This window comes from Camellia sinensis, chromosome 4 (genome assembly GCF_055761805.1).
Source record: "Camellia sinensis isolate YWXY chromosome 4, ASM5576180v1, whole genome shotgun sequence".
Classification (NCBI taxonomy): Eukaryota; Viridiplantae; Streptophyta; class Magnoliopsida; order Ericales; family Theaceae; genus Camellia; species Camellia sinensis.
The window spans coordinates 185,017,902-185,044,152 of NC_138964.1; the positions used below are offsets into that span (position 1 = coordinate 185,017,902).

General features: G+C 33.0%; 3 protein-coding genes and 1 long non-coding RNA gene across 8 annotated transcripts; 1 reads left to right on the plus strand and 3 right to left on the minus strand.

Annotated features, from left to right (window-relative positions):
• Positions 1–1,558: 1,558 nt before the first annotated feature.
• Positions 1,559–6,739, minus strand: LOC145789760 (uncharacterized). The gene is made up of 3 exons (XR_014328069.1): positions 6,225–6,739; positions 5,565–5,628; positions 1,559–2,144 (listed from the first exon to the last, which is right to left on the minus strand). It is a non-coding gene; the product is annotated as an uncharacterized LOC145789760 (long non-coding RNA).
• A 12-nt stretch (positions 6,740–6,751) lies between these two features.
• Positions 6,752–12,669, plus strand: LOC145789758 (DNA mismatch repair protein MLH3-like). Its single transcript, XM_082867108.1, has 11 exons — positions 6,752–6,817; positions 6,906–7,003; positions 8,427–8,500; positions 8,632–8,829; positions 10,361–10,405; positions 10,480–10,533; positions 10,661–11,147; positions 11,487–11,546; positions 11,680–11,752; positions 12,060–12,145; positions 12,271–12,669. Exons 7-11 carry the CDS (start codon positions 11,010–11,012, stop codon positions 12,448–12,450), a joined length of 537 nt encoding a protein of 178 aa, XP_082723234.1. The 5' UTR covers positions 6,752–6,817; positions 6,906–7,003; positions 8,427–8,500; positions 8,632–8,829; positions 10,361–10,405; positions 10,480–10,533; positions 10,661–11,009; the 3' UTR covers positions 12,451–12,669.
• A 481-nt stretch (positions 12,670–13,150) lies between these two features.
• On the minus strand, positions 13,151–17,064 carry LOC114312611 (uncharacterized). 4 transcript variants are annotated; one of them, XR_014328059.1, is made up of 6 exons: positions 16,811–17,064; positions 15,505–16,385; positions 14,943–14,997; positions 14,825–14,859; positions 13,818–13,956; positions 13,151–13,495 (listed from the first exon to the last, which is right to left on the minus strand). XR_014328059.1 is itself a non-coding variant. In XM_028258868.2 (5 exons), exons 1-5 carry the CDS (start codon positions 16,991–16,993, stop codon positions 13,403–13,405), a joined length of 555 nt encoding a protein of 184 aa, XP_028114669.1. In that variant the 5' UTR covers positions 16,994–17,041; the 3' UTR covers positions 13,151–13,402. The 4 variants fall into 4 exon arrangements, 1 of the variants encoding a protein (XP_028114669.1); XR_014328057.1 differs by having other exon boundaries at positions 16,301–16,385; positions 16,811–17,053; XR_014328058.1 differs by lacking the exon at positions 14,825–14,859 and having other exon boundaries at positions 16,811–17,062.
• A 2,079-nt stretch (positions 17,065–19,143) lies between these two features.
• On the minus strand, positions 19,144–24,675 carry LOC114312612 (WUSCHEL-related homeobox 8). 2 transcript variants are annotated; one of them, XM_028258870.2, is made up of 4 exons: positions 24,277–24,665; positions 21,574–22,104; positions 19,595–19,666; positions 19,144–19,364 (listed from the first exon to the last, which is right to left on the minus strand). In XM_028258870.2, the coding sequence occupies exons 1-4, from the start codon at positions 24,485–24,487 to the stop codon at positions 19,279–19,281; spliced, it is 900 nt and encodes a 299-aa protein (XP_028114671.2). In that variant the 5' UTR covers positions 24,488–24,665; the 3' UTR covers positions 19,144–19,278. The 2 variants fall into 2 exon arrangements, with proteins under 2 accessions (XP_028114671.2, XP_028114672.2); XM_028258871.2 differs by lacking the exon at positions 19,595–19,666 and having other exon boundaries at positions 24,277–24,675.
• Between the last annotated feature and the right edge of the window lie 1,576 nt (positions 24,676–26,251).

Below are 26,251 nucleotides of genomic sequence, written 5' to 3' on the forward strand. Positions count from 1 at the left end.
TAAATTTGAGGAAAAAATATAAACTCAAAAAATGAGTTTACGTTTTCAGTTTTCAATTTTTTTTTTTTCAATTAATTTTTTTTCAAATAATTTGTTTTCCAAATAATTTTTTTTCAATTATTTTTTCCAAAAAAAATATTTCCAAATAATTTTTTTTTCAAATAATTTTTTCCCAATTAATTTTTTTTAATTAATTTTTTTCCAATTATTTTTTTAATTAATTTTTTTCAATTATAATGTGTATGATTCCATTATCATAAATAATAAAAATAAATATAAATTAGTTTATGCTTTTAAAATTTTTTAAACATTTTATTCAAACCAAACGCGTTTGTAATTTATGTTTTTCTTAAAATAAACAAAAACCAATTTTTAAAAATTTTGTAAACATAAACCAAAAACGTAAACGTTATCAAACGCTACCTAAACATTTCGTATTCAGTTTTCAATTTATATTTATAAAAATTTTAAAAACTGTCATAAAAATTTGTTTGATAATTTTTTTGATTTATAAATGGTTGTCACAGTTTGTAAATTTGAGGAAAAAACGTAAATTCAAAAATGAGTTTACGTTGGTTTTTAAACAGAAATTTAAAAATTTTACTAACAATTTTTTTTTCAATTAATTTTTTTTCCAATTAATTTTTTTTTCAATGATTTTTTTTTCCAACTAATGCTAACCAAGGAGGCAATTGGTAATTCTACTTTAAACCTTAAAGAGGGGATTGTAATTTCCAAAATGTGAGGGGTGTCAATGTAATTCACCCAGTGATGGCAAAATTGGTATTTAAAAAAATTAAATTGCTGAAGGGAAAAATCTGTAATGAAACTTTAAATCTCAAGGAGAGTGATGTAATTTCCAAAAGGTGAGGGGGAAACTGTAATAAATATAAACCCTAGGGGGTGTCAATGTAATTTATTAAAAAATTAAAATGATTAGATATTAGGGTAAATCCCAAATCACAAGTAAATAATCTCATCACTCAATCTTACCGTACTCACTAACCCAATCTACCTAGTAAGGAAAACAAACATGACCTTAGTTCCAATGATAGAAATTTGGAGGGAAAATGAGAATGTGAATCCAAATTTCTATAATTTTACTGTTTGTAACTAATTAGAATGGGATTATACCTACTAACACTGTAATCATTTTTCTTAACTAAGCAAAAATTTAATCCCACACTACCCCTAATAATCTCATGTTTGTAGATAACCTGAATCATTTAAGAGTAAAAATAATAATAACCCCAAGAAATTCTATTATAGAAAATTTATTATTAAACAACTGCTTAAATAATAATAGCACAATAATTTTATTACTAATAACATAATTTTTTATAATGAGTTTTTCATTCTCTCTCCTTAATTCTTACCATTCAAAGGACACAAGCCCTCTAGTGTGATTGCCTTCCAAGAACATGTTAAGCTGACCAATTTGAGCAAGTGCATATTCAAAAAGAAATTTGATACTTGGCATTTCATAATGCACAAGCATTACTGTGTTCTATGAAATATGTTAGAACACACAAGACACATTAATGAAGCAAATAGAGTATAAAATGAACCACCAGCTTAAACAAAACAAATGGAATGTGCGAATGCCTTGGCAGCGTGCGATTATGAATGCCCCAGCAGTCTAAACTCGTACATTCATCAGTCTCTGAGGAACTCTACTATCTTATAAATAAACACCGACACTGTACAAAAACAAGATTGTAATGACACAGTTCGGATAAAGAACATAGCTCATTGCATAGAAGAACAAAGCTAAGGTTTAAAGGAATGCATAATTAGGTCAAAGCCAGTTTCTACTTATTGCTATTTTCTTCATAATCTTGTGACCACAAGATTGGGAATTTTACTTGGGTCGACTACGGTACGGATATAGAATGTCATCAAGACGTCGTTTCATGTGATTGCTTACTCTACGCAGGTTCTTGGCCACCCCCGTTGCAACCACGCTTGCATTTCTAGAAAATCTGCAGTTATAAACATAATACAAATTTTAAACCTTGTGAGAATTAACATGGAATTCTAACCGATTGAAAAAGTAATCATATAATTGGCTTGCCTGCTCAAGAAATCATCCCCTACGGAGTAAGCAGGTTTTTGTATTCGAGGCTGAGGAAATCCACGAGCATCTTCAAGAAAGAAATACCATATATTAGAGTCACAGTAATTATACCGAAACATAAGCCACATAACATTCCAGGTAATGAATTCAAATCATTAAAAAAAATGCCAGTAAATGGAGAAATTTCCATATGATACAAAATTAGGAGCACAAATAAGAAATAGTCGATAGATAGAACTAGAGGAAAACTTTTCATAACCAGTAAATGCCACGAGGAAAAACAAGATGATATCTTCATTGTTAACATAGCCACTAAAAAGCTTGCAATAATTTTTTTGAAGGAAAGATTTACCAAGAAAATGAAGTCCAAAACCTAGGGAGCATGGATTCAGAGAAATGTTCATGCCCAACAAACATTGGATACCAACACTCATCAAACATGTCCTGTTATTGTTATAGTTAGTTTTTTTTTTTTTTAACCCCCATCCAAAATCAGCATTACTTTGGACACATGCAGAACGTGCATGTCTATGGTCTAAACACAGATAAAGCTCATCTTGAATCTTGATGCAGGTTTGAAGAAAATAAAATGGGGGCCAAAGATCAAAATCAAAATTACGAATTTGTACATATTAACCCCTCCTTAAGGTTATATAATTTTTGAAACCAGTGGGTACCTGGTCCCACCATGCCACATGCCATTGCCACATCATCTCCAAGATCCCTCCATGTCAATCTCATGAGGTGATATGTGGACCACTCAAATGTGTCATACTAGCTCCTCCCTTGGTCAAGCTATGTTGTTCCTAAATGAGGTTAACGCACATAGCACCTTAGTCTCAACTCTCAAGACAAGTTACATGAACTTAGATGTAAGTACAGAGTGCAAGATGTGTCTCAACATCAATTCATCTAATTCCGAAGTCTAAGGACACCATGGCATGGCTACATATTTCTATTATATTAACATTCTTTTTCATTTTCTAGGGTAAAATATGTTTATAAAATAACGTAGAGCAGTGTATCTATAGCATGGAAGTTCTACCAGAGTTTTACAGTAAAATTCTGCAAGTGAAAATATTTGTCGGGTGCCCTCCAACTAAACATGTTGAACATATATTCATATCATTAACCAAGTGTTGAGTGCCCACTGTCAATACTTCACACATTTAAAAAGTCTATGTAACATGCTTGGGGCCCTTCAGCTCAACCAAGCAAGCTTCCACTTGAGCATGTCCTTTCTACTCTAAGTGATGAAATGCTCAGACCCTCCTTGGCTCAACAAACAAACAACTCTTCACCTTAATGTATCCATCCTATGACGCATAGTCATTTCACTCCAATGGCACCTTAATGTTCTCACACAACATATGTTAGAAATGTTAGACTTAGGGATCCCTCAGGGTAGGTGTTGTGATTTTGACCTACGAGACTTCTAGGGATACGTGATGTGGTGGCTAGAATTCATCCAGTTACTCATCCATGTTCCCAAGGAACCTACTTACTGACCACTCTCAGAGAGAGAAATAGAGATCTCCATATAGGTACATCTATATAGCCTCACCAAGTGGTTATGCCAAGTTTGAGACAGGAACCCCACCATATCACCTGTGGTAAGAGCACGTTCAACCCTAACCACGTTCAACCCTAACCAAGGGCCTAAGAAGCACAGAAATTTCTATGACACGTCAATTTTTGACAAAAATATGCCCACTCTTTTCTTGCTTATGAGATATAAATTCAATGTATAGTTGCATCTTTCAAATTTTAGTTCAAAAAAGTAACCAAGATCGAAGGCACAAAATAGGCAATCGCACACCCTCCAAGTGATCAAGCCGTGTACATATGTATGTGTGTGTATTTAAACAAGACCACAACAGTACAAAATCCCAGAGCTGACTTGATGCATTAGTGCACAAGCACTACCACAAGCTATGCCAAAGGCAGTCTGCTGTGAATTACATCAAAGAAAAGGAAGATATTATACAAGATTGTTTAACAGAATTGCTACTACTATGGGCTTGTGTAAATGTAAAATCATAAGGCTCCAATTTGTAGGGAAAATAGAGTATTGTGAGAAGTTAAAAGATACGAGGGATGGAGAAGATACCCAAGGAACGGACATTGTCTTTCCTGCAATTAGTTTGGTTGAGCAGGAAGAAGAAAAAAGCAGTAATTTTGTTTTATTTTAACATTCTGTAAGAAGGGCTAAGATTAAAAAGGTTCCTTCTTTCCTTCCTCCTCTCCATCCACATTTGGGCAAAAAGAAAATAGTAGGCTAGTGGAATTAACACCTCTTTATGTTTCCTTCTGTTCTATTTATTTTTACTACTAAACATGGAAATTATCTGCATCCCCTCCTTCCTTTCCTCCCAGTATCTCAACCTACCAAATAGAGCTTAAACTATTAATAAAAGCAATCCACTCCAAAGATTAGTGCCACCTCGTCAACCTACGAAAATTGTACCCTGCTATGTCCAATGCCTTCGAAATACAATGAAGAACAAGCCTACCAATTCAGAACTCAAAGATTAAAAAGCCAAAACCACACATTAAAAAAAAAAATAAAAAAAAAAATTATAACATGTGCACAAGGTAAAAGAATTATGCCTCACCGCAGTAATAACATTATTTCAACACTGTAATTTAGAATTCGATGACACTTTGGCCATCTAAGTTAATTGCAAGCAGTGTTGTCAGTATTCACAATACATATCTTACGATTAAATAGTTTTAGAGAGAAATCGATACATATCGTAATGTAATATACAATACATGATACATGATACGATACAAAAATACTTAAATTTTTTTAGCAATTTAAAAAATAATAATAATAATAATAATTGAACTTTTTTATGACAATTAATATTATTACAAATTTTCATTAACTTATTACAAAGAATATTTTTGGTACTTATCTTTTATTTTTCTCTACCGTTTTGACAAATATCTACTTATTTGATCTGGTAAGGTATTAAGCATATTGTGTTGTTGATTTAGACCTACTGACACCGGTTGAAGTTCAAAGTTGTCTACTATGGACAAGTACCTTGAGAACTTAAAAGGTGTAAATTAAATATTAAAACCTAAATGGTTAGTTAAGACCGTATTTTATACATGTTTTAAGTCCACTCTTTATTTTATATTATATGCATGAATTATTGAGAATAATACATTGTATATGCATTTATCTTTAAAATTACTTTTGCAATTTTAAATATTATACATTGTTTGGTGTCTTGTTCTTATAGGATATTTATTTTTCTACCTATTCTTAAAGATGCTAAAGTATCTTAGACACACGATACGATACACGATTTAGAGAAAAAACATGATACTCAATTTGTATTCCGATTTAACAACTCGGATTGCAAGTCAAACTGTTCAAAACTACAAATAATTATATATGACTTCTTGTTACTATAATTGTTCTAAACTAAGCTTCTTACCTTTGATTTCGCATTTCTAAATCTAAATAAATTACCTTCTCTGCTATGAACATGAGCAGGAACAGAGTCAGCAGCATTAACTTTTTTGTCATACAAAACCTGCAGCAAGGGTTAATTATGTCAGTGAAACATAATGAAACATGCGCATGTAAGCCATACACCAACATCACCCTCCTATTTACACCAAAAATTCAAAATTTATATGCTTTATTTAATAAAGCAAATATGCACACTGTTGGTTTAAGTCAAACCTTAACTAACAGGAGCTAGCTCACCGGTCAGAACCCTTACAATCTCACTAGGAGGTCAGGGGTGCAAATCGCAGCACCTGTGTACAGTGTATGGGGTCTTAATCCCCATGTATTTGTTCGGGGTTCCCTCCCCCAAACTTTGGGAGTTTCTTTATATTAATTATACGTTTTATTTGATCTTCACTGTGATTATGATTCATTGAGATTCACTATAATATAACACATCAATCAAAAAAGAAATTCCCAAATGATCAAAAGGCATTAAGCATCACATGTCTCTAATAATCATATCAAGAACTAAGAGGAGTAACATGATGCAAAATGACATAACAACATTGAAAAGTGTATACTTTCATTAGTTTTTGATATATCCTCTAATAAAAATATGCAAATTAAGAGAACCAAAATAGCATGAAAAAAAAGAAGGAAACTCAAGATGATAACCTCTAGGCCAACACAGACCGGCAATTCTGCTTGTGTTTCTTGCACATCTGCTGTAGGATCTTTTCCATTTGAGTACACAAAGTAACCAACACAAGCATATTTGAATTCTGCAAGGCTTCTACCTTCTCTAGAGGCGTCCACCTCAGATTCTCCAACAATGTGGCGTGGTACTAGTCATCACACTTGGAAATCAGTATCCATCTGTAGTTGCAGTGAAAAAATTCCAACCAGAAAACATATGTATGAAGTAAACTAATAAGAAATGCATTGTGCAATCCCTAGGGTGTACAACATTCCAAGATCCATACTGTAAAACACATCCTTCAAATAGTTAGTGCAGAAAAAATAGAACTTTCTGAATTTCTACTGGAAAAGGTGACATCATTTCAGTCTAAAAGGTACATTCATACAGGTGTAGAGGCAAAAACTTTTTCCCTCCACAAGTTAAGCAAATCCAAAGCCTCTTAAGTAACTGGCAGTCAATGAAGTACACTGGTAAGGGCTCAAGCACTAAGAACCACCAAACAATAATCTGGTGAATGTCAACTATATTCTGAGCCAAATTCTGTGGAAGATCCATTGATCTACACCAGGTATAATTACTTTTAGTATTTCCATGTCAAGCTTAAAATGCTAGATCAAATCTGATAGTTGCTAACTTCACTGAGGTTTTGCTTTCAGACCAGATAAGAAGAAAGCACATGACATGAAGGACATTAAAAAATGTGATACGCAAAAATCAGAGGATCTTAACATTTACAGTAAGGATTTGGTTGAAGGTAATGCTGTTGTTATGTGTTGGCAAAAGTTACGTTTCCCATTGATCTATGGGAGAAGCTACCATGTTTGTTAGGCAGGAGTCCATCTATTATGATTATGTTAGTATTATGTAGCATCGTAAGACATAGTTGACGTTCAAAAATTTAAAATGCAAAAAGTCAAAGCGCCTCCACATTTACGGCATGGATTCAGTTGAAAATAATTCTGTTATGTGTAGGCAAAAGTTATGCTTCCCATTGATCTATGGGTGAGTACCAGATTTTTTTAGGTAGATTTCCATCTGTTAAGATTATGTAGCGTTATGTAGGATTGTAGATTGAACAGTTAATATTATTTTGCCTATTCTCCCACAATATGGAAGCATTTATGAATAATGTATTATAGAATGAAGGATTAGTTACCTTTTTAGTCCCCAAAGAATGTGATGTGTCATTGTGATCCCAAATTTTAAATTGTGTCAATTAAGGCCTAGTTTGGGAACAAGCTATTTTAGTAACTTTTTTGCTTTTTACGGAAAGATATGCAGAAAAGTAGAGGGAGTGATATGACAACTTATAGTGACTTTTTGACCAAAATAGTTACTCTCCAAGTGAGGCCTAAGCCCTCAATGTATAAAAAGTGTTTCATTTTGGTCCCCCAACTTAACTTTGTCTGTAGACTTCATTAAATTTAGGGGTAAATGCAGAAACTCAATTAAAAAAAATACACTTTTAGCTCCCAAAGTAGTGATCCGTGTCATTTTGGACCCCCATGTTTAAATTGTGTTAATTTACTACCCAATTTATAAAAAGTGTTTCAATTTGGTCCCCTAACATAATTTTGTCTCTCTCCGTCTGAACTAGGGGTAAAGCGTTAAAATCATAATTACATATCTGCTAAAAACAAAAAAAAGAACCAACATCTTTAGAAGGAAATATTCCTGCCATCCAACATGTATATATATGTTGCTTCCGACATTTGCGAGCCCCACAGATGTGTGTATAGAGAAATTAGGGTTTAGGTTTTTATCCAAAAGAGTAATTTGTTTGAGGGACAAAACTGTAATAAAAAAATTAGAAGATGGTATGGGCACTGAGAAAATGAGGGGTGTGCAAATAGAATTAACTGGACTAAAAATGTGTTTTTATTAATTGAGTTTCCACATTTACCCTTGACTTTAACAACACTTCCACATAGAGTTAGGTTGGGGGACTAAAGTGAAACACTTTTTTATACGTTAGGGACAAATTTTAGACATTTGTGACCAAATGACAAATTGCATACTTCAGGGACTAAAAAAGTAAAAAACCCTAGAATAAATTTAACTTTGTTTTTTTTTTCTTCACCATTATTTGATTATCACTTTTGTTGTTTATCACTTTATACCTTCATCATACCCATATAAATGATACACTTCTGATTTTATGCTCTCTTAACCTTCAGACTGCACATTGAATGAATCTCATGATCCATTAGATTCTGGGCTAAAATGGCAGAAGAGCTGTCTACGGACTGCAGTTGAGTACCTTAGCGTTTTTTCTTTTCTTTTTGAAATCACATTCTATCATGATTACCAGTTTGTTAAAAGAACTTGGGGTTGTCAAGTTATGAAATTAGTGGTTACAAAGTGATTTTGTTTTCTATACAGAGGGGAGACAAATTACATAATCTTCACAATGAGAGTAATATACTTGATGTCTCTTCTGGGATCTTGCATCTGGCTGGTGATTCATTAGTTCCTGAATCTATCAATAAGAATTGTCTGGAGGATGCCAAAGTTCTCTAACAGGTGGATAAGAAGTTCATTCCAATTGTGGGTGGTGGAGTGCTTGCTATTATTGACCAGGTTTAAGCACTGCTCTTCTTTCTTTCTTTTTTTCTTCTTGAGATCTATCTCATGTTTTTAAATTTTTGAAAGACCGTAGCCAAATGATATATTTAGGTAGTGTTCTATTCACTGGAATAGAATGGAATGGAATTATCATTCCATCAAAATATCCATTCCCATGTTTGATTGACTAAAAAATATATTGCAAATGGAATCATCATTCATCATTGTAATGGACTGATCATTCCATAGGGGAGCCTAAGGAATGATTATTCCATTCCATTCCATCTTATTCTAGTGAGCCAAATAGAACATTAGTTCACAAGTTAAAACATTATGCTATGGACGTTGTAATTGTGGACTATTTAGTACCTCTGTTGCATGGACTCGCTGGATTAGGGCAGAGTACCCGTGTCGACACGATACGACATGGGTGCGGGTGTGAGATATGTGTCAGATTCGGCATGGGTTTCTTGGACATGGCTGACATGAGAGGAGAAAGAAGGGTTGTTGAGAGAAACTTATAGTGGAGCAGTGGTAGCAACAGGGTGAAGATCTATGTCGATTTGTGTCTTTGTGTCGTCTTGTCTCTGTCTTCATCTATGTCGATCTCCTCTTCTCTCTCTCTGTCTTCTCTTCTTCATCATCTCCTCCTCGTCTTCTTCTTCTTCTTCTTCTTCTTCTTCTTCTCTCTCTCTCTCTCTCTCGTCGATTTGTGTTCTCTATCTCTCCCCCTCCCGTTTTTAACATATAATAAATAATATAATTTGTTATATAATAATAAATCTAATTAAATCATATATAATAAAAAAAAATCTATAAAAATCTATAAAATAAATCATCCAACTTTTATTTTTTATTTATTTTAACATATTTTGTTATTCTTTATTTGTTATTTTTTTTTATTTATAATATATATATCAATTAAAAATAAAAAAAAATAAATTATATAAATAAATTTAAAATATTATCAATAAAAATAATACATAAGATAAAAATAATAAATATATTTAAAAATAACTATTTAACTCATCTTTATATAATAAATATATTTAAAAAATAACTATTTACCGTATTCCCGTACTCGTATCCAAATTTGGATCCATATTTATGTATTTTCAATTTTTAATTTTGAAGTATCCGACCCCTAGTTGTACCTGCACCTGCGCCCGCACCCAATATCTACACCCGAGTCTGTGTAACATAGTTTAGTACTGCTTCTCATGATTCTCAGTCGAGGCTTATTTTATCTCGGCAGAATGTTCAATGACACCAATTGTTGAGATGTACATAGCACAGGAAATCTTAGAAGTGGATTGAGGACATGGAATGGTTAACAGTTTCTCATATGAGAATCTTGTAACTGGGAAATCGTGTCAGCATTAGCCAGTAGATGCCTGGTAGTATATATACATCTACATGCAAACATGTGTGGGCTTGATTCATGTACATACCAACACACATAATCATATTTATTGGCTTAGGGTTTTGGAGTCTGCTTCCAGCATTTGGCTGCATTTCTTACTTTGCAAGTGATTGTCTTTTACAGCACGCTGCAGATGAAAGGATCCACTTGGAAGAACTACGTCAGAAGGTAAAATGCTTTTGTAGTTCAGACTTTTTAAAATGACAAATCCAGTGTGGCTAATAGACTAGTGAAATTCGTAGGTGCTATCTGGAGAAATGAAGACAGTCACTTACCTAGATACTGAGCAAAAATTGGTATTTCCATTTCACAGTATATGTCGGGGTTCTATTACAGCCCTAGATGCTGTGCCAAGTTAAACATTTATCTGAAAATTTTTAGATCTTCACTATTGATTTTTATTGTTTTCGAAACTGTAAACAGGTCCTGCCTGAAATAGGGTATCAGTTGTTGCACAACTATGCTGATCAGATTCAAAATTGGGGTTGGCTTTGCAACATTTGTTCTCTGGGTTCAAGGTCTTTTAAAAAATAATTTTTCTGTGTTCTGTGTCTAGAAAATCTTTAATTAGTACTGTTGATCTATGTGTCAATCATTGTGTGAATGACCTTCAAAGATATTAACCCCATACCAATGTTGGTGAACAAGTCTGTCAGATTTTTGTTTGTGCTGATGACTTTGGAGAACCTTTTGGATCTCCTGCTTCATATCTTTCGTTAAGGATTTGCTGGGATGATTTTTTTTTTCCCCGCTAAATGGATGGTGTTAGAGAATGCATGATATATTGCATTTGTCTTGTTATACAATTCATCTTTTAAATTCTGAGATTTTTTTGGTGTACACCCTTTTGTGTTTTTACAAGAATCTGAATCTTCTACACAGGCAGCCAACTGTTGTCACACTTAATGCGGTGAAGAACATTCCTGCCCCTCTCTCTCTTTCTCTCTCTCAGCCATTGAACTTCTTTTACAAGCTTAAATTTTTTTTTTTTTTTTTTTCTTGATTGTATTACTAGTTAGTCTGTCAACTACGTACATATACATGCATATATAGAGGAAAATATTATTGCCAGAGAAGTTATTGTTATTACTTCCATAGACATGCACATTGACCAACCAGGTGCTTTAAATGTTTAAGTGTCCTCAATGTTGTATATTTACTTAAGATGTATAACATTATTGACATAGTTCAGAGATCCGCAATCTCTATTTTGTCTCATTATTGATATCACAATTACTTTAATGTGCAGGTGCCGTGTATTGTAGGAGTCAATTTGACTGATGTAGATCTCTTGGAATTTCTTCAACAGGTAATACAGAGAACTTTTACAATTCCATTTCCATGATTTTTCTGGAGTTTATTGATTCATCATTCATTATCTAAAATTTTCCCAAACTATATTTGTTGATTTTCTCACTCCAGTTTGTATTTGTGATCAACAGCTTGCTGATACAGATGGATCATCAACTATACCGCCATCCGTTCATCGGGTCCTTAACTCCAAAGCATGTAGAGGTATAATAACCTCAATCTTTAGGAAAAATGCTAGTCTGTGTAAAAGTTGCATTAGTTACCAATCCACAAATTAAGTTATTTAATGCTTTATGCGAGGTGATGCTTGTCCACAAAATATTCTCATATGGACTAGTGTCATTTGCCATTTGCCGTGGTTTTTCTTTCTTGCTTCTTGATACATCTCAAATTTCCGGCATGTTAGCAACTTTTTAGCTGCACCGGAGTTGTATTTCCTACTCTTAAAAGGGTGAAAGCTTCTTTCTTGGGGATTATGTTCTTAATTTTGCTTATTGGTTTTACTATTTAGGTGCAATAATGTTTGGGGACACATTGCTACCTTCAGAGTGTTCCCTAATTGTTGAAGAGCTGAAGCAAACATCATTGTGTTTCCAAGTGAGTTGACAGTATCCTAGTCTATTTGTCAATCAATACAAAAAATTGAGAGTTTGTTTTGCTTAGCTGAGAGAGAGAGATTGCTTAGCTGCATTGTTGATAATTCTGGAGAGTTTGTTTTGCAGTGTGCTCACGGGCGACCAACAACTGTCCCTCTTGTCAACTTGGAGGCACTGCATAAGCAGATAGCTAAGCTTGGATTGTGGAATGGTGGTTCTAATGAATTGTGGCATGGGTTACATCAGCATGAACCCAGTTTAGAACGTGCAGCACAGCATTTGAGCTCTGCCAGAGGTCTGTCTTGATGAGTAACCAGTTGGTTTTCCAGATTCAGTGGTGGCTGTGGTTCTCCACCAACGCGCCTTTTTTCCTTGCCACTGTGAACCCATTCTTTCAATTTGTTATGTATAGTTCTCATTCTGACCGCTGAAGTACCAATAATATGTTGTACCAGTGTAACAGAGTCGCTTGTAGTTTGTAACGACAGTTATTTGCACACAATAAAATCACACCTTATTTTTTCACCTCTTTTTTAAAATCATTTAAGGCAAAGCTACTTGGCAGATGTGTGATCAAAACAGCTAGATATAGTTGCTTCTTCTCTTGTCCCTTTCTTTTTTTTTTTTTTTGCTGTCTAGCAAATATACTAAAATTATGAGTGCTAAAATCATACATGGACTATGTCAAAATTTGAAGTAAATACCTCCAGATAACCCCACTACTGTGAATGAAGTTGGACAACAAAAAAAATAAAAATAAAAATTCCCAATGTATATCATCCAGAACACAATAGGCGTTAAATCAACACAGCACGGCAGCTGGACAGAAGATATAATTGAATGAAAAAATTTGACAACCATCTTTCTCAAAGAGGCAGCAATTCAATCATCCAACAACCAGGTGGGCTTAATCTACTGCATGCTAATGATGTCCATGCAGGTATTCCCTATGATTTACATATTTTGAAGTGCAGTGACCAGTAAAAGAATTAAAGCAGACACTATATTGATTCTTCTAATGAATAGATTGGTAAAATCAATTTCTTAAAATTTCCCATCTTTCGTTTGCAGAATATGAAATGTATATCAATTCAATCATATACAAAACACTCAGTTGAGGGAACAAAATTTAGCACAGTCGCCAATCTCATAATGATGTTATATTATATCAGGTACCATTGACCAAGAACTGTCCGAGAAGGTAGATTGTGGTGCATCATAGCTCTTTATTCGAAACAGTTCAACACCATTGATTATTTTATCTACTTGGAACTTGAGTGACCGGGTTGTCAGTGGCAGCACATAACGCCTTCCAGATTGGGATTAACATTTTCACTGGTGGGTGAAGTTCCTGGACAAGAATTCAAGCCCTATTTGAGTCGGTACAAAGAGGGAGAGTGGGGGATGAATGGAAATAACAAGGGGCAACATCTTTGCAAAAAATAGTTCCTTATTTATTAAACAATAAATCACCCTATTCAACTGCTTTAGCAATCAGCTGTTCTTCACAGAATGGGACATAGGATGGGTCCCACATGTGGGGTGTGAAAATCCTCTATGCACTATAATATGCACTTCAAGGCTCACTTGTTCTTTGTGACTTTTTAAGTTATAATCATCATTAGGTTTTTCCGAAAAGCATAGAAAGTACAAATGAGAAAACATCATTTTACCTTGAAAACTAACACAAGTTCTTCTTCCTCACGTACAATCAGAGACAAGTTCCAATAACAAGTGACTGGGGTCACACATTCATTCAGGACAGGTTTCAAAATCTTTTCAATGGGAATGAAGCGGTGGATTATTCTCCCACTATGTGAGGAAAAAAAGAGTAGTATTAGTGAAGCCGATGATTAGAAATGACAAAAGGAGAAAAAATACATATAACAGGCAAAACAAAATATTATTCTTCGTGATTGTTTGAACTGGTGAATAGAAGGGAGATCCTAAGCATAAACTACTCTAGTGGTGCTATTGAGCAGCTAAAGGCAAGGTTGGCCATATTCTTTTTTAGGCTAGAAAAACTGGAGAATGTTTTGGGTTATGGAAAAAAAGGAAAGAAGAGATACTCCAACCAGTGCTCTTTTGTAACTGTTGCTTCAGTTTGATAGATATGATTTTTAAGTTTAATATCACAAATATACTTATGAATGGATGAGTTCCATAGCTTTTGTTTTGTTTAAAAACAAGCATCCTAAGATATAGGCACTAGGGCTGCAAACGAGCCGAACCGAGCCGAGACAAGCTGAGCTTTGCTGAGCTCAGCTCAGCTCATTTGCTTATTGAGCTCGTTTATTGAGCTCTAGCTCGGCTTGATAAGTAACTGGACTCAAAGCTTGGCTCAATAAATAACTGGGCTCGAGCTCAGCTCGATAAGATATTTTTTAATATTATTTATATTATTTAAATAAAAAATACTATTTATATTATTGAATATATAAATAATGTAATTATTTATATATTATTGAATATATAAATATTTATTATATAATTTAAATAAAGATAAACGAGCCGAACTTATTAGAGCTTGGCTCGTTTATTAAACGAGCTAAGCCGAGCCTATTCATGAACAGTTTGGTTCATTTGCAGTCCCAATAGGCACCAATCAATATCCATATATTTTTTTTTGGACATTGCTATTCAAAGAACCAGCAGAGACATTCTAATAAACAGAGTGTACCATTGAACCAACTTTTCCTTTTTCCAGTTTGACACCTAACATATATTTGCAAATGGGAGTTAGATCCACTCTCTCAATAAATGAAAAATTCTCATACAAAAAAAAAATAAGGAAGTACCTGCTGTAGTGAGTTTCAAGCTGGACTCCAAAAGCTGGCATGATTATGATGGACTCTGAAACATTAAGACATAAAACAAAGTGAACAGGTAATGAAAATACCTCCCCAAAATGAAACAAATAAACAGCTAGCTTATCTTGCGGGGAAGTTAAAAAAAGGAAAAAATATAAGGGAAGCTAAGTAACAGCCGCAATCTTGCATCATAAAAAACCAGCTATCAACTGCACATAACATAATGAAGATTTAATTTAGGACAGCAAGCATTCTTATCCTCATACTACTTGTTTGGGAATTACTCTAATTTGTTTGTAGACTATCTTTTTTTTAGGGGGGAGAGAGAGAGAGAGTGGATAAATATCAGAGAATGTTATCCAACTTGTTCTCATAACCACTTTTTAATAGTCCACATATCAAAAACATAGATACAATTCAGAAAAAATGGCCGGTGTAATAGTCTAAATTTGTGGAAAAAAATATGTAATTACCAAATGGCTTGTGTTTTCAAGAATTAGAGAACCTTATGCTGTGCAGACCGAGAGAGAGAGAGAGAGAGAGAGAGAACCTTATGCTGCAAGACAATATACATGTTCACAAATGCCCTTTCCCTTGTAGGCTTGTATGATATATGTATGCTTGTTTATGTTTGTGTTTTCTTTGTGTTGCTTAGAAGGACAATAGAGTTATCATTAGTCAATTTTAAAAATACCAGACAAATATTATAAATAATACACATGCTGCTCAGCAATGTGTTTCAATATGTCCTCAACAATTAAATACTGAAGAATATAATTTCACAAAAGTTGTGAAATAGACAGGATAATACAAATGAACTTACACACAGTTTTGAAGCAAATAAAGATAGACTAATGTGAGCGCCTAAATTGGTGATGGACAAGCCTGATTACATATGATCTGTCAATAAGTTTTAGACATGTCAATTCTTGGTAGGGAAACCATAACAAAGAACTCTGCAGTTGTAACTTTTTCAACAAAGTGCAATATGTTAATTAAAGGGATTGGTCCAGCACTTCATGTTACATGTAAAAAAATTGTTAATGTTTTTTAAACAACTCAGCTGACTCTCATATCTTGATCATATGGTCCGAATAGTGCAATAACTTTGGCGAACTAAACCATTTTCACAAGAAAATGATGATAGACAAGGAGAATGCAGGATAAATAAACTTATGATAATGACAAAGAAATGCCCTCTGCTTTTGCAATGCCTCCAAACAAGGATAACAGTTAGTGTCATCATCCAAATTAACTTGAAGCTATTACTAATAATATAAACCAAACAAATTAAATCCTGCAAACAGAAGTTCAGAGCAAAGAAACCCTTTTTGCTAGCTTCTCACCTTTCTCAACAGGCTTCCAAATAAATTGTTTGACAAGGAATGCACTTAAAAATAAGCTCCAAAGAAGTACATGAATTGATCCATCCTGTTGTTTGTTGGATCATCAGGTCAGAGTTTATCACGCATAACTCGGGTCCCATAACAAAAACATTTTGTGATATTCTTCAAATAGTACACACACATACACACTCCACAAGTAAAATCTTGTAAATCATCATTCTGGCATTGAGATAAATTGAATATCTTTAGCAGAGTTTCCAAGATTTACATGTATGTTGATGATACCCAGAAATTTAAACACCCTTTTTACTGTTATAATTTCCCAAGATTGTTGCATTGCATCAAATAGGTACACCCATGAACACAAAAACAGTTGCTCAAACAAAGTAGCAACAAAAAAGCTTTCTTTCACTAAACCCACAAGCAGAAAGTGAAAACTTTGCACTATTAGATATGAAGAATAAAAAATCAGCAGAGAATATATATTATCAATATACTATGTATGTATACCTGTAGGAGAAAGAGAGAGAAGGCAGTTGTTGTGAGAAGAAGAGCAGAGAGGTATACAATGAATGCCTTTGCACTGCTTTTTCGAACAACAACATGGTGTGAATCGAGGGTTTCTAGTGATCCCTTATGATTGTCATGTATATATGTATATTTTGCATTCGCAACACAGGACTCAGCTGCCATTTTTAAAAATTGAAGCTCACAACTTCAAGGGTTCATCCCAATTGTTGAGAAATTGGATTTAGGGTTTATATTTTTAGGAAAATTATATTCTTTTGATATAACTTCTGATTGACTATCTCATCTATTTCTAATTTTTCCCTTTTTTTTTTTTTTTAAATCTCAAATGGTTGTTAATTTATAATTATTTTAAATTACAATTTTTACACTATTGGATGATAATGATAATGTAATCACAATTGATAAATTTTTAGATATCCATTTATGGAAAAATTATCCCTCTCCCATTTTTAGTAATGAAAAATATCTACAATATTATTTTTTTGATGTCTAAGATCCCTAAACCCACACGCATATATCATATCAGAGAAATTTGACTCTCTTCTGAAAAAACAAAGCTCTTCTTCGATACCCAACTCTTAAAATCATCAACCCTAAACTCAGATCCAAAAAAACTCTCTCCTCTATCTCTCCTCTATCTCTCCTCTCAAAGCCATTACTAGATAAAAACTTCTTCGATACCCCCCAATCGTCAACCTCATCAGCAGGAGACGACCCTAATTCTTGGTTCGAATCTCCATTCCTACGCGGCTCCACTGTGATTTCGAAGACTCATCGCCATATGATCTGAACCCACCGTCAAGCCTAGATTGGTCGAGCACCTCGGTGGTTCGCTCACGTGGACTGGTAGGAAACAACATCAAATATACGTTGCCGCCATTGTTTCTCTCTCTCTCTCTGAAATCTCAAACTCTCTCTCTAGAATCTCTTTCTCCCTCTCTAATAGCTCTTGTTGTTTGAGCTGCGTATGTATGTCGGCCATTGGTAGTGCGAAATGTATGAATTTGAGCAATTTATTTTTAGTAACTTTTCAAATCAATAGAAGACGTATTTTCTCTGTGTTTTAGTCTCTGGTCCAGAATTTTATCTAGTCAGCACTTTACTTTGGTTGTGTACTATTAGTATATATATATATATTACACTTCTCATTCTTTCTTTTCTATTCAATTGATAAAGATTTAATTGGTAAAGGATTTAGAATTTTTTCTAGTTTCAATCTTCTCTGGTATAAGATTTTGAATTTTCTCTGATAAAGGATTCTACAAAAGCAAATAATTTTGTTCAGGGAACTTTTAATTTTCTCTGAAGAGAAGGGAAATTTTTCTGGAGGGGAAGGAAGGCCAGAGAAATTCAATAGAGAGTGGGTTAGAGAAATTTGAAAATTTAGAGAAATTTTGTTTCTTGATTATACTCAGTTTAGAGAAATTAATTTTTTTTAATTATTATGTAAATTAAAATTTCAAAGGATATTAATATAATATAATTATATCGACTAACTATTTTTTTTTTTCAAATTTGGAGTGGTGTGTGTAATTTTTTCTAAAAGAAATTATCAATTATAATATTTTCTACGAAATTAAAAAAAAAGTAGCTAAAAATATTTACATAAATAAATAAAAAATATATCAAGATAAAATACAATTTCATCAATCATTTGATTATATCATTTAGGTAGGGTTGAGAATTTGGCACGGAACTCAAATATAGGTAATTAAAGCTTTATGATTGATCCTTTTTGATATAAACTTGATTGTGACACAACACAATAACACGAATAGTAAATAGATTGCGTTTAGATTGAACATACATAACTCAAATATAATACGTTTGACCCGTATAATAATTTATGTCAACATGTTGATATGAACCCACTATTAATCCGCAAGTAACCCAAATACTACTTTAATCTAGTAGTCAATGCTTTATGCTTAGCCATTAAATTAAATTTCGGTATTTCAAAAAAACACTTGTTTTGTTTTTAAAGATTTGTTGAATATTTGGATATTAATGTTCAGAATTCATATTGGGGTTAAGAAGGATGGATTTGGGTGTCAACAGTTGACTCACATTCAGAAGCAACCTCTTCAATCAAGTCATGGCTCCAATTTAAGCCATACATTCCCCACACAGGTTTGTGGCCAGCTCTTATGGGGTTTTCATTTTAGGTTAAGTGTTGATTACTAACTAACCAACCACTCCAAGTAGGCAAGTAATGCAATAGTTATATCATTCACTCAAAAGACTCCCCAAAGCATATTACTAGATTTCAATATTAAACCAAAAACACAATCTCATGATCAAGAGAAAGGAAATTTATCAAACTCATATATTCATTGGCGTGGTAAAACTATACGCATCTTTAATATATTGCGTTCATATGTTTCATCAACAAATAGTAATTTTATGTAGACCAGTAATGTTAAACCACAGTAGTTTGCATTATAGTATCAACTTGTCATGTTGTAGTCATCTTTCTGCAAATATGGATTGTAGCTCCCTGACGCTCCCATCTTTCCAATCAAGTGGTCGATTCCTGCAATCATCAATGAACAGGTAATTAAAAGTTATTTACCAAACTCGGGTTATTTGAAAACTTATTTCTCACATTTATGTTGTTTTTAACTCATTTCCTAAGCCCATGTTACTTACTATTTTCAAAACACGATTTTATGAAATAACTTAGGTTTGAGAAATAAGTTAAAACCACCTAGCATTTAAAAAATAAGATACCAAACCATATTTCTTAAACAATTGAAATAGTACCAAAAATAATAAGTATCTCCATCATGCAAGATGATACCCTTGTTGTACTTGCACTCAATGTAACAAGAGTTACTGAACGTCAAAAAAGTTAAATCAGAAGCATAATATATCTCACGGTGTAAAGCAGCAAAAAGTATGGATAAAAATATAGAATCTCACTTTAGTCTATAATTTTCCAATTGAAATAGTCAACTAGCAATGTGGCCCTTCTGTCCATTTTCTGTTAAATAGGCTGACAGAACTTCCAATCTAAGGTTCACATAAGTAGCTTTGAGGGCAAATATAGAATTTCAACGAGTGAGGGACACGAAATTTTCCCAAGGCTGACAGAGAGAGGCCTACTTGTCTACCCTCACCCTATGGATAGACCGCACCCATCTTCTCCCCCTTATCCCAGAAATTCAATCCCTTCCCTACTACCCACAGCCACACCAACATCCCTTTCTCCACCACCACGAACTTCGAACTTCCCACTTCCCCTCTGTCCCAATCCCAACCTAAGCCACCACCATTGGCCCAGCTTCAATCTCACATGGCCCAAACCACTGACCAAAAAGAACCACCGCACCATAGCCCAATGGATTGATTTTCAGGCATGACAAGTGAGCCAATGATTATTGTTTGTTGTCAACACTAATGGGTTGCAATTGGCACCAACTACTCTGATTTCTGCCGCCCCCTAGCTCTACAGTTATGCCATTGGGGTCATTGATAAGCAATCCTAGACACTGAAGTAGTTCCTATTTCGTCCATCATAGAGTAGAGGAGTAGAGAGGGGAAATGGTGGGATGGGTTGTTGGGGTGGATTGGGAGGTGCATATTAGCGAAATGGGTGTGGCATTGGGTGTGGAGTTGAATGAGACAGTGAGTTTGAATGCAAAAGGGATAAATTGTAACCATTTGTGAAATATAGAGACAAAAAATTACATTTTTACCCTTTAAAATGCACATGAGGGTCATGTGCCATTTTATGTCACACTATTTAACGGAAAAACGTACAGAAGGGCTAAATTGCTAGTTAACGAGAAGTGAAAGAAATTGACTGTTTCAACTGAAAACCGAAATACTAAAGTGGGATCTAGCATAAAGTGCAACGGTGCAAAGTGTAATTTACCCATGAAAGTAATATTGAAACGAGCAAAAAAGATTTTTAATTCTCCTACCGTTCTTTTCTGAACCTATCTAAAAGCTCTCTAAATATCTCCACATGGAAGTAGTGCAGAACTTTGTCAGCACATTTCAATTTATAGTTCTAGTAACTCTCCCATTAATGATCACATCAAATTGTGCTTCTATAGCCTAAAACCTTTCAAACAGTAAAACTATACACGCCAGGAGAGTACGTAATCTGAATATGCAAAACAAACACATTTGACATGAACCTTTGGCATGCTAATATGAATGACAACACATTAAATAAAGAAGGGACAAATTCAATTTAAGAGACAGGATATGAAGACGGAAAGATATATATAAATCAAAATTTGAGTAAAGAAGTGCTGCAGACAACAAAAGTGCCACAGCCAGAACTAGATTTAATTCAAGAATAATGTGCTACAATGACAAAACAAAAATAAATAAATACGAGAGAAACAAAGAACAAAAGAAGTGCATAGCCAGAAATAGTAATTGCGATATAGCTTGTTAAGTTGACTTGTAAAGAAAGTCAATGCAATTAGAATGTGTTGAGTGTCTATGCATGTGTGTTAGTAACTGATCACAAGTAAAAAGGATGAATCAAAATTGAACAAACTGTAATATAATCACAAACATGGAACTTAAAAAAAAAAAGAAAAAGAAAAAGAAAAAAGAGTAAAAAAAGAACTTTGAACATGAATATAACATTTTCTTAATTACTACAACTACTATATGCATCAACTTATATAAATAACAGTTCAGAGCATGAGGTCCATCAGAATCAATCTGTGGTGCATGATTGGCCAGTAAAAAGAAATCAAATGCTCAAAGGATATACATACTTGGGTTCGATAACATGCTATCATAGAAAGAACTTTGTCCCAAACTCCTTTCAGGTTTTGAACTGCCATTTGATTGAAACATGGGCTCTCCTTTATTGGACTTTGAATCTAAAGAACGCATCCCAGAGCTTATTTCAGGGTTTTGGAAGCACAAATCCTCAGCCCTTGGAGCTGGGTTATGTTGAGACTGGAAATCCTCTGGCTTTGTCTTCTTTTCATCAGGTGATTCAACCTCTGTCTCCACTTCTGATTCTGCACTGTTTGGTGCTGCAACATGCTGCTTCCTTTTTGATCTAGCACGCCTGTTCTGAAACCAATGATAGACATTTGACTTGGAAATTTGGCCGTGTTGAGACAAATCAGAGGTTATGTCTTTGATCTTCTGCTTGCTTGGTGTCCCATTCCCTTGGTCAAATAAACGTTCAAGAATTTGAAGTTGTACAGGTGTTGGAGTCCACCGTTGTCTGCCACTAATCTTGTGGCCAACAGATGTCATTAAGGGGTCACAATATAGATTTCCCAACCTGGCTCCTGAGAGAGCAAGAACAAGATTTTTGTAGCAAGTTTAAAAAAAAATCTTAATATTTACCAAAAGAAAATCAGTCATTTTATGAAAAAAGAGGAGAAAAAAACACCATGTTAAGAGTTTCCTCCCATCTTTAAGATCTTTATGTTAAGAATAATGTTAACAAACACAACTTCTATTCAAAATTTCTATACAAGATGTGTGACTCATCGTGGTCTTCCCATTCCAGAAAAAAGACACTTCATAATTTCAAAAATGCCACTGCCACTGCCACATTATTTTGGATGGGATTTGTGTATGAAAATTCTGTTTGAGCACCATTTTCCTTATGGTAAGGGAGAAAAGCGGGAGGAAGGATCTATAGCATTTTCTTCATTTGGTAGAAAGGAAAGAAGGGAAAAAGCAATTTTCCTCCAGCCGTGATGAAGGTTAAGCCCCTCTCTTCCTCCTCTTCTTCTTCTTCTTCTTCTTTGATATACACGGGTTCTTTCTTTCTTTTTAATGTTTTTGACATTCAAACATCATCGTTCCTTTGATATGCACGGGTGCAAATAAAATTAACCCTTTCTATCACCTTTGCTTTCCTTCCTAATCAATCAAACAAATAGAAGGAGATAAAGGCAACTTCCTTTCTCTAAGGATGCCTAGCTTTCCTCCCTTCCAATTTTTTAATCCCTTGTAATTGTAACAATCAAAGCATAAATACACAAATATCAACCAATTAACTTCTCTAACCAAAGCCTAAAGAACAAATGCAAGGTGAAATCAACTAAAATGAGTTTAAAAAAAATACGATAAACAATAATACCCACTAAGGATTATATAACCAAAATATATAGTTTTTTCAAAAAAAGAAAATCCAAATAATTGGCATGAGAAAACTAATATAAACAATCGACAACACAATTAGCTTATCATCATTCAAATAATAAAAAATAATAAAAAATAGAATATGTAGAAAATAACATGATGCAAATTAAAAATACAAAAGATTAAATTACAATGACCTTCCTGAGATTTGGAGAAAATACACCAAACTCAAAAATTTTGGTATAATTACATTGGATTTCCTTGATATTTTAATTCAAGGAACACTAAACTCATTTTTCATCAATAACTCGTTAGTTGTATGGATGAAAAAAATAATGTTATCATCTCTATTACATTGAAATGTATATTTACTCTTATTGTCCTTGTGTCTTTCTTTGCACTATTTGCATTAATTTTGGATCAATTGGCATTACTAAAAAGGGTTGGTGTAATTTAGCATTGCTCAGTGTAATTTACCCAATCCAAAAAGTCCAACCCTAGTAATTCAAACCCAACCCAACCCAACCCACATGCAAAGTCAAGTAATTGAAATTCAAATATTACTAGAGTTTTTGGGTTTTGACCCTTGTTCTTTGTACTTGTTTTGTGTTTGAATAAAATTATACCTTACCTTCAAAAAAAAACCAAACATACTGGCTAAAAAAACCTAAAATAATAAAAATTGTACAATATTTGACGAAGAGGGGAAACAAAGAAGGCTTGAAACCCACCAAGAGGAATCATTGGATACAAAATGGCCCAATCATATAAATTCACGATATTTAAGCATAATCACCAAAGGATTCTGAATAAAAAGAAGTAAAGACTTAATTACACATAACTCCCAAGACGATCACCAAAAACTCAGTTTGATCCAACCAAATTTGACCCCATTTTTTGTTAATTGTTTGAAAATGTGTATTATTAATCAACAATCGACATCATTCCAAACAAATTTCAAGAACTAGTGAAAACAATTGTGCAATAAAAAAAATAAAAATACCAATATATTGATAAAAATATGGAATTATTAGGAAATTATTAAAATGGAAAGGAAGGGAATGAAAAGAGGTAACTGACAGGAACAGATTAGGTAAGAACTCAAATTCTTTGACCAATAAAAAGATACATTTAAAAAAATGAGAATATTTTATATTACATAATAAAAGAAAAGGTAAAAATTCCAAATAATTTATTCAATTCATAATTTTTTTTTAATTATTGAAAAATAAAAATAGGGTTATGTTATGTTATGTTGTTCATATTATTGTAGAGAAATGGAAAAGCAGGAGAAACACGAACAGCACAGAATTATAGTTATCCTTGAGACATTTTTAAGAGAGACACAGAGAGAGAGAGAGAGGTACCAGTGAGATCGGAGTGAGAAGAGAGGGATTTGTGCATTTGGACGAGCTGGTCACAAATGGTGGCGTAAGTAGCGATTTGCTTGCGGAGGATCTCCAATTGCTCGTTAGTCATCACCTTCACAAGTACCCCGTTGTTGTTGTTGGTGTTGCTGCTGCTATTCATCACTTCATCTTGACGTTGTTGTTGGTTTTGTTGCTTTTCCCAATCCATGATCTTGCTTTTTTGCTTCGTTTCATAGCTCGCTCGCTCCTCTTCTCTCTCTCTCTCTCTCTCTCTATCTCTGTGTGTGCGTGATAAGTAAACAGAGTCTCTCTGTCTCTATCTCTCTGTCAGAGTACCAAGAGTAACGAGAAAGTAAAGAGATGGAGACGGTAATAAAGACGCGGACAAAACCGGATAATAATTCATAGGAAAATGTCTCGTAACTTAAATTTTGTGGTTTAAAAGTGATTTAAATGGCCAAAACGACGTCGTTTTGACCATTTTTATGTTGTTCTGTACTCAAAGCAACGTCATTTTGGCCATTTGAACCACTTTTAAGCCACAAAATTTGAGTTACGTAGCATTGTCGTAATTCATAATAATAATAATCAGTTTATTTGGTTTTTCTGAAAACAGTTTTTAGTAAATTTTATTTTTTTTATTTTTATTAGATTTTTTTAATATTTTACGTAATTTTTTTAATTTTTAGACATACTTAACATAAATATATTTAGAAAGTAAAAAAATTATAATTTTTTTTTTAAAATTCACTAAATACCAAAAATACAAAAAAAAATATTAAAATTCAGTATATTTTTTATATTTTTATGTATTTATTAATTTTTTAAAATATTTTTTTACAAATTTTTTATTTTTTAGATACATATAAGTAAAGTGCATCTAAAAAAGTTTTAAAAATACTTAAAATTTTAAAAATATTCACTAAAAATAAAAAAATACGAAAAATAAAAAATTTAATTTTTAAAAAACTTAATCTAAAAAACTCAAATCAAACTCACTGAATCTTGACCATAAAGCGTCGTGCCGTATGTGCCAAAAAATGATTTAGGATGGCTGTGGAAACAAAAATGCTTGGGACCTCTAATTAGAGGTGTGTTTAGAGCCTCTAAATTAGAGGTCTCTAACATCACTGTTGTGGAAATGAGGTTAAAAATTAATTTTTTATTTTTATTTTTATTTTTTAAAAAATAGAGAATGGCATATTTAAAATAAAATAAAATTAAAAAAATTAGTTTTTGGATTTTTAACTTAATTGTCAAAATGATCGTTAGTTTTGTTTTGGCCAGAATAAAGTTATACGATTTAATTGATATATTAATTAATGTATTAATAGATAATATAGGATAATTTTAAAATTTTTGAATCTTTATAATTTATATAATAGGTGGAGTTCATAATTTTGGAGTGATAATATTATAACATATACTGACACACTAATTGATAAAAAAACAGGCCTTAATAAATAAATTTGATATGAGCAATGTTATGTTTACTTAAATTCTTATTAGTAATAATTTATTAAAAATATACATGCTTAAATATCATTAGACTTTAAATATCATTAGTTTAAGGTTAGTTTGAAATTTGTTTATTTTAAGTAATTTTTTAACTTTTTACAAAAATAATTTCAAAAAATAAAGAGAATAGTTAGCTTTTAGTAATAACTTTTTGATTATTTTTTCATTTTCCAAACAACCCCTAGCCCTCGTTTGGAATGAACTAATTTGCCATAAATTTTTGACTAATTTTGCTTGGCTAAAAAAATTGTGTTTTGAATAAATTTTGATTTTTTTTACAGTTGATTTGATGAATGTGAGAAAAAAATAAAATATTTATGGTTTGAATGTAATACTTTGTCTTATTAATTAAATTAGTCTGTTTTGTTTTTATTGACTAAATCAAGATAGCTTATGTCAAAGCCAACTTTTCAAATGAGGTCTTAGTATACGAAGCATTATACTTTTAATATTT